This window comes from Thrips palmi, unplaced genomic scaffold, assembly GCF_012932325.1.
Source record: "Thrips palmi isolate BJ-2018 unplaced genomic scaffold, TpBJ-2018v1 HiC_scaffold_8, whole genome shotgun sequence".
Classification (NCBI taxonomy): Eukaryota; Metazoa; Arthropoda; class Insecta; order Thysanoptera; family Thripidae; genus Thrips; species Thrips palmi.
The window spans coordinates 12,281,473-12,289,955 of NW_023144635.1; the positions used below are offsets into that span (position 1 = coordinate 12,281,473).

The window sequence follows — 8,483 nt, forward strand, 5'->3', positions numbered from 1 at the left end:
GTACACACTTACAAATGCATGCTTGCAAGTACACACTTACAAACGCATGCTTGACGCCGTATAACTCCATGCGTCAAGCATGCGTTTGTAAGTGTGTACTTGCAAGCATGCATTTCTTAGTGTGTACTTGGCCAAGCATGCGTTTGTAAGTGTGTACTTGCAAGCACGCATTTGTAAGTGTGTACTTAGTAGACAGCTAGGTTTGTAGTGTGTCGGCAAAAAGTGCTGCTTTTCCCGTCCCTGAGGCCGGCTCTGGATCCACCACTCGACGCTGGGGCATGTTGGCCATTTTCGCCTACTTAATTGGCACCACTGCCGTCGGGCTGCGGAGTGCGGATGTTCTGTCCACGGCCGGCCCGGTCTTCATTACTCTCCCAACTCAACATTTCTCTCTAGTTTGAAAGGAGCAGTTCTCCGGGGCGAAACTTCGAGTGCAGTGCTCCGGCCCTCTGCCTGATGGCGAAACCCAATAATACGAAGTAAATGCCTTCCCTCCGCCTGCCGAGCGATTCAGGAGAGTCAGTCGTTTCGTCGCTCTGTCTCTGTCGCACTCACGAGGTTCTCCGTAAGGGTGCGAGAGAGACAGAGCCGATTCCGGATCGCTCGGCTGCTGGGCTCGACGCTCCACGTTGCCTCTGCATTTCCCGACCAACCCACAATTAGAATGTTAAATGGAGAGGCGGGCGGACTGGCGGTGCGTACGAGGGGGGTACGGGACGGTCCAGGATGGTCCAGGATAGTCCAGGATATAGTCCACGATATTCCAGGATAGCCCAGCCCATGATGGTCCAGGATGGTCGAGGATGGTCCAGGATGGTCCAGGATGGTCCAGAATAGTCCAGGATAGTTCAGGATGGTCCAGGATGGTCCAGGATAGTCCAGGATAGTCCAGGATAGTCCAGGACAGTCCAGAATGATCCAGGATAGTCCAGGATGGTCCGGGATAGTCCAGGATAGTCCCGGAAGGATGGTCCAGGATGGTATGGTTCGGGATGGGTTAAGATGGTCCGGGATGGTCCGGGATGGTCCAGGATAGTCCAGTGCCGGCGCAGGCGTCCTCTTCAAAGACTAGCGGCTTTTCTCATCGTAAAGACGAGGCTCGGCGGCGGGGTGGGAGAATATGATATCCTTTTGGAAGCTGCTCAGCAGAGAGATGATGTCTGTTGTTGGCCAAGTTAGTTCTCTTCTTGTAAAACTTTGATGTAACGTACGGCCGCCGTGAGGGATGGAGGGTGTTTGCCTTGCCGCCGTGAAGACAGGGCGGGGCGGGGCGGGGCGGGGCGGGGCGGGGCGTGCGGCGCTCATCGCCAAGCCAAACAACGCCGCCGAGTCCGCGCGGTACCGGCCCGGCGGCCCGGCCACGTGTTGTCCTTGCGGTGGTGCGGCGCCTCGCGCGCCGCCGAGGAGCCGCGAGCAGCACAAGACCGCCCCGCCGCCACGCCGCCACCGAGCCCCTCTCTAAACAACGGCCTGTGCTTGGGAGCCCCTCTCTAAACAACGGCCTGTGCTTGGGACGCCGTATCCCCGCCGCGCCGAGGCAAGAAAGTTGCAGCGTCTTTCACTGGGGAGGGGGAGGGGGAGGGGGAAGCTGCGAAGCCCTGAAGGCCCCGAAGGCCGTGGTGGTAGTGGCCGTAAGCCCCGCGGAAACTGTTCCGCCTCCTGACGGCGCGGCGTTCCACGCGGAAGGGCGCCGCGTCGACGGGCACGTGTGGCGGCCGCAGGTCGTGCAAGTGCAACCCCGTTGTTTGGAAATTCGCGATTTGTCATTTTCTCATAGAAGTGACGGGGAGATCACATGCACTGCTCACGGTAAAAACGGTACCTGGTTTTCCCAGGAAGCCTATGGTAGAGACATAGGTGATTTCCAGGGTGTTCCTGAGAAAACCAGGAACCGTTTTTACCGTGCTTGGACTCTACACCACTCCGTCGCACAGTGGTCTAGAAAAGCGGCGGAGGCGGTCAAAATTCTGGATGGGTTTTGAGCTCCGGCGTCGCTAAATGGGACTCGAACCGAACGTGTGGCCCCACCGATGGATAGCTCTCCCAACGAGGAATCCATTGGTGGGGTCACACGTTTAGTTCGACTCCTATGTAGCGACGCCGGAGCTCAAAACATGTTCGGGATTTGACCGCCTCCGCCGCACTTCTGGCCCACTGCGTCGAGGCGGGTCAGACTACTCCAGCCTCCCCGAAGACCCCCAACCCCCGACCCGACTGGCCCGACGCCCGACACCCCGACACGGAGCTGCTCTCACGGCCACCTCCTCAGCCTCAGACCCTGAGTGGGTACTACCAGCGTACCGGCCCGCGAACAACGCCAGTCGACACCCACCAGCCCCTGGCTTTCATCCGCCTTTCAGACGCCTCACAGTGGGCCAGAAGTCCGGCGCAGCGGCCAAAACTCCTGACGCGTTTTGAGCTCCAGAGTCGCTAAATAGGACTCGACACGTTCGTGTGACCCCACCAATGGATTGCTCTCCGAACGAGGAATCCATTCGTGGGGTCACACGTTCGCTTCGAGTCCTGTTTTGCGACTCTGCAGCTCAAAACGCGTCTAGAGTTTTGGCCGCTGCGCCGGTCTTCTGGCCCACTGTGCGCCTTTCGGCTTGATTTCAGCGCCACCAGTTTCCTTCCGGGCGCAGACCTCGCCGCGCGTTTTCAGCTGTCAGGCCGAGGGCCGGCTGGGGCGTGCGCGGGAAAGCACTGGTAAAAAACAGTGTGGAAAAGTACGGAAGATGTCTGGTCTATTATTTATCTGAACTGCTAGTACCTTGCCAAACAGTGATTTTTGCAGTGATTTTGGCGCTATTGCCGTGTTGCCTGCCGTGCTGCCAGCCCTGCCGGTGCCCGCCGGGCTGGCCGGGCTGGCAGCACTCACTTGTTGGCGCCTCGCAGCGAACAGCGAACGGGGACATTGCCGCGTCCAATTCAGGTGGATGTGCCGCCTCTTTGTTGTGTGTGTGGGTGTGTGTGTGTGTAGGTGTGTAGGTGTGTGTGTAGGTGTGTGTGTGTAGGTGTGTGTGTAGGTGTGTGTGTAGGTGTGTGTGTATGTGTGTGTGTAGGTGTGTGTGTAGGTGTGAGTGTAGGTGTGAGTGTAGAGGTGTGAGTGTAGAGGTGTGTGTGTGTGTATGTATGTGTGTGTGTGTGTGTGTGTGTGTGTGTGTGCGCGCGCGCGCGCGCATGTGTGTGTTTGGAGTGTTTGGATAGTTCTCGCCATTCAGGAGAAATTAGATTGCTTGAATTTCGTTCCGCCCCGCGCAGCGCCGTGCGTCGCGACTCGTCCCAGGACCGGCTGGGGCTCCCGGGTGCAGACGTACTGCCACTTCCCTGGGAGTGACATTTTAATTACAGCCGGGAGGTGGGCCAGCGGGGCGGGGCGGGGCGGGGCGGGGCGGGGCGGGGTGGGGCGGGGCGGGGCGTGGTGCGAGGCGTGGCGATGCGGGAGTAAGTAGCAGGCGCGTTCCGGGGCTCCAGACCGGCCTGCGCGTCGTCCGTCGCCCTCCGTATGCCGATGCTGATATTAACGTGGAAGGCGCTTCTTTGCGCCGCGTAGTGCAGACTGATTCCGAGAGTCGTTTTCGTCGCTCTGTCTCTCTCGCATCCATGGGGCGTTCCGTATAGGTGCTTGAGAGACAGAGCGACGAAAACGACTCTCGGAATCCGCCAGAGGGAAATGACGTGGCGAAGTCACGAAATGGCCCCCGAATTCCGGTTTCGTGTCAGTGACCCCTTGTTGAATTTTGGGGGCGAAGAAATAAAGAAGTATACGTGCGGACTGACTGAACGTTTATTTTCTTCCTTCTCGCGGTTCAGCCTCATCATTATTGCCACTCCAGTTGATCGTCGTTTTAAGTGGTTGCCGACTCGATGCGGCCTTTTCATCTTCTTCTGCTCCGAGGATCGCCAGTCGCTGCTGTCAATCGTTCCCGTCGGCATCGCCCCCAGCGAGGCGCAGCGAAGCCAGTGGAGCGTCCGTCGTGCTACACTGGTAAAACTAGAGCGTAGTACACGGTAAGAACGGAACCTGGTTTTCCCTGGAGGCCAATGGTGAAGGCACAGGCGATTTCCAGGGAGTTCCTGGGAAAACCAGGTTCCGTTTTCACCGTGTATTACCCTCCGTTTTCAAGCGTAATCAGTTTACGCTTGAAATCAAGCGTAACATGCTCATCCGCCAAGATTCCCCCTATATAAATGCATGGGGGAATTTCCAGAGTATGGTTCATTTCAAGCGTAACGTCTTCAAGCATAACTTTATGCTGGACTCAAGCATAGAGTTACGCTTTAGTTTTACCAGTGTAGAGTCCGTGGCGCCGCCTGCCGCCTACATTCCGAAGGCTCGTTTCGTCGCTCTGTCTCTCTCGCACTTATGGGTCGGCCCATGGGGGCACACGGGTGCGAGAGAGACAGCGCGGTGAAACAATGCTTGAGGCGCACGCTGAAAGCGAGAAGGGCCAGGGGGAAAACACGACACGCGAAATGCTTTTGCACTCCAGTTTATTCAGCGGGGTCTCTGCCTCATTTTTCATCTTTCACTATCGCCATTTTCCTTTTTTTCTTATAACAAAAAATAAATATACAACACAGCCACGGCGACACGCGATGACGACACGGCGCTTGAGGTTGCCCGGGTGCAAGGGGCGTATTGCTGTTAATGGGACTAGAAGGGCGGGGGCGGGGAATAAATAGGGTCAATAAATTAATTAGCAGTGCTCAAAGGGCCGGGGGGCGCCAGGGGCCGATGGCGAAGGGCGGCGCGGCCGGCCGGTCGTCCGTCGCAGCCACGCCAGCCGCCAGCCCAGCCGCCCCCCGAGGGGCCCGAGGCCACTCCGAAGGGCAGCGGTGCCCCGCGGTACCCAGGGGTGCCCTGCGCGGCCCAATAGCATGGCGGCCGGCCCCGCGGGGGGCACTGTAGGGGGCACTGCGGGGCTCGGAGTCTTTGGTTCCTTCCGCGTCGGTGCGGCGGCAGCGCGGCCGGCCGGACGACGCCGTGCTCGCTGGCGGTCGAGTTGAGCGGGGCGACTGCCGCGGGGAGCGTCGCGTCGGCCGGGCCGCCCGGCAGGGCCTCGCAACGACCTGCGCAACAAGGAAACTCCAGTTACTTTCGGCTGCTCTGCCTGATTCGTCGCTCTGTCTCTCTCGCACCTCTAGGGAACGCCCCTTGAGTGCGAGAGAGACAGAGCGACGAGAACGACTCTCGGAATCAGGCTGCTGGTCACAGACTCACTTCAGGGCTGGTGCGCGCTGTACGCCAGGTCGGCGGCCGACCGCGCTGACCGCGCGGCCGCGTAGTGGTCGTAGTGGGCGTGCTCGTAGCCGGCGTGGTGGTCCACGTGGTGGTCGACGTGGTGGTCGTGGTGGCCGTGCTGCGGGTAGTGGTACACGTCGTAGTTCACCACCTGCACAAGTAGAGTCGGTTGGCGTCGAGGTCATGGAGCCACGCTTTCCAGACGCCGTGCGGTTTCGCCGCACAGTGGAGCGGAGCGCACGGCGCGCAGCGGGATATCCAACGAGAAATGCGGACTGGCCGGTCGCCAGATGCGCCAGACATTGCGGCCTATGTGTGGGCGGTGTGGGCGGTGTGGGCGGTGTGGGCGGGGCTGTGTGGCTGTGAGGCTCGGCGAGCACACTGCCTCATGAACTACACGGACCGCTCCGCAGCCCTTGCAGCTTGCCGCCCTTCGCCCTTCGGGGCGCCGCAGGGCCTGTTAACCTGCCATCAAGGCGCGCTGCACCCGTTCCAGCTTCCAGCGCAACCACCAACAACGGCGGTATCGACAGCGGCGAAAGTACCTTGGGCTTGGTGAAGCGGAAGATGACCATGGCGCCGGACAGCACCAGGGACAGCAGCCCCAGGGTGAGGGCCTTCCACGTCTTGAGCGCGATGAGGGACAGGGCGAGCGGGATCAGCACCGTGGTCTTGAACTTGAGGCCCAGGATGAAGGGGAGCACCACCTTCTTCAGGAAGCCGCCTGCGAATGGGAGAGACTCGTTGAGCGAAGCGCTCGGGCGACTCGTCGTCGGCGAGGTCACGGTGTGCACTCACGTCTCTTTCGGTGGCGGGCGCCGTCCTCGCGGTCGGGGTCCAGGGGCAGGCGCAGCTCGGCGGGCAGGGCAGCGCGCACGGCGGCGGGCACGACGTCGGCCAGCTCGCGCGGCACGGCCATGCGCACGTCGTGCTGCACCAGGAAGCGCTGCACGGCGTCCACGCGCTGCAGCAGCAGCTGGCGGAGGGAGTCGTGGCGGTCGCCGACGACGGCGTCGTCCTGGACGGCGTCCTGGAAGCAGGGGGAGGACCATCAGATCGGTACGCACGCGCGCCCGAAGTGCTCCGCACATGTCGCCACGCAAGAGCGTGTCCAGGGCGTGCTGGGGGCGTGCCGAGGGCGTGTCGAGGGCGTGCCGAGGGCGTGCCGAGGGCGTGCCGAGGGGTTGCCGAGGGTGAGCCGAGAACGTGCGGAGGGCGTGTGGAGGGCGTGTGGAGGGCGTGTGGAGGGCGTTCCGAGGGCGTTCCGAGGGCGTTCCGAGGGCATGACGAGGGCGTGCTGAGGGCGTGCCGAGGGCGTGCGGAGGGCGTGCCGAGGGCATGCCGAGGGCGTGCTGAGGGCGTGCCGAGGGGATGCCCGAGGGCCTGCTGAGGGCGTACCGAGGGCGTGCCGAGGGCGTGCCGAGGGCGTGCCGAGGGCGTGCCGGGGCGTGCCGAGGGCGTGCCGAGGGCGTGCCGGGGCGTGCCGAGGGCCTGCCGAGGGCGTACCGAGGGCGTGCGGAGGGCGTGCCGAGGGCCTGCCGAGGGCGTGCCGGGGCGTGCCGGGGCGTGCCGAGGGCGTGCCGAGGGCGTGCCGAGGGCGTGCCGCGCAGGGTCGCACGCCGCACCTCATTTGGTTCGTCGCGCTTTGTGCGCCCTTAATCGATTCCCCAACCCATTCCCCGCCAAAGCGTGCCAAAGCCAACAGCGCCACCGCAACAAACGCGCGAGGAGCCCCACGGTGGGGCGCAGGGGCGAGGTGGAGGGGGGCATGTGTTTGAGCCGCCACTGATCTAAGCAATCACGACCCCTGCGGGCTGATTCCGAGAGTCGTTTTCGTCGCTCTATCTCTCTCGCACTCTTGGGGCGTCCCGCATAGAGACAAGCGACGAAAACGACTCTCGGAGTCAGTCTGCAGCGGCACTTGCAGCGCTGCCAGCCGCGGGGTCAATATTTGGAGGACCGAATCGCACGTCCGCGGCGTCACATTTTCTGTTTGCCGAAGGAAAAGGTACAAGATGATCCGAACCGGGGTCAACACGCGCCATGGCGCACAGTGGGCCAGAAGACCGGTGGAGGAGGTCAAAGTCCCGGACTGGTATTGAGCTCCAGAACCGCTATCGGACTCGAACTGAACGTGTGACCCCAAAAATGGATTTGCTCTCCGAACGAGGAATCCATTGGTGGGGTCACACGTTCGGTTCGAGTCCTGTTTAGTGCCTATGTAGTTCAAAACACGTTCAGAGTTTTGGCCACCGCAGCCGGTCTTCTGGCCCACCGTGCGGCCGGAGGTCCGAGGAAAAAGCTGCTAATCAGTCATTAATCTGAATGGATTCTCATCACGCCGTGCACCAACCTGGAGGTCCTCGGCGTCCAGGGCGTTGCTGTCGCCGCTGGGCACGATGGCCAGGTCGCGGGTGATGCGGATGGCCTTGTCGTCGCGCTGCTTGGCGGCGGCCAGGAAGGCGAGCACGCGCGGCCGGACGCAGGTCAGCGAGCCGCGCTGCAGGCAGTCGTCGTACACCTCCTGGGCCACGTCCAGCGCCGTCTCCGCCGAGGACTCCTGCGCCGTCGCCGCCGCCACCAGCACGGCCATCACCAGGGCCACCACCGCGCGGCGCACCATCTTGACTTGCTCGGGGGCGCGGGCGGACGGAGCGGGCGACGGAGTGAGTGCCGCATCGGGCAGGCACCGCGGCATTTATATGGAGGCCGCGGACACCGCGGGGGACGGGCGGTGCAGTCCGCTGGAGGGGCCTTAGCCGCCACACCGCAAGGCTCGGCCGGAGGGGAAGGGAGGGGAAGGACCGGGTAGGGCCTCCCGAGGACCGCCAGCACCCTGCGAGCACCTGTCCACGGGGGGGGACTCGGAGGGCAGCACGTCAAAATCACGTCAGGCGGTGCGTAAAGTCTCAGTGTCTTCTCGGCCCCTGTCGTGGGCGCCTGTCCGCGACTTCTGAAGAGTAGCTCGCTAGGAATCAAACAACCGCCATAAGACAAAAAGAAACATCAAACACGTCGGAGATTGTACTTGAGATGTCTCAATGTTCATAATTTTACATCCAATTTCAATAACAACACACAATTTTAAAAATTTGCTCACCGATGGTTTTTTGCTGTTTCTTGCTTGTTGATGCCTTCTGGCCGTTGTGGTGTCCGGGATGAGGCTAGATGCTAGGGGCTGTGGCCAAGGCTGGAGGCTGTGGCCGAGGCTAGAGCAGGGGTCTCAGACGGGCGGCCC

The 8,483-nt window shown here is 61.8% G+C and overlaps 1 protein-coding gene across 1 annotated transcript; it reads right to left on the reverse strand.

Moving 5' to 3' along the window:
* Window positions 1-5,225: 5,225 nt before the first annotated feature.
* Window positions 5,226-7,838, reverse strand: LOC117653240 (the record flags this gene model as incomplete). Its single annotated transcript, XM_034398769.1, has 4 exons — window positions 5,226-5,396; window positions 5,791-5,969; window positions 6,044-6,275; window positions 7,599-7,838. Coding segments are annotated over 4 exons (822 nt in total), but the record flags the coding sequence as incomplete, so codon positions are not given.
* Between the last annotated feature and the right edge of the window lie 645 nt (window positions 7,839-8,483).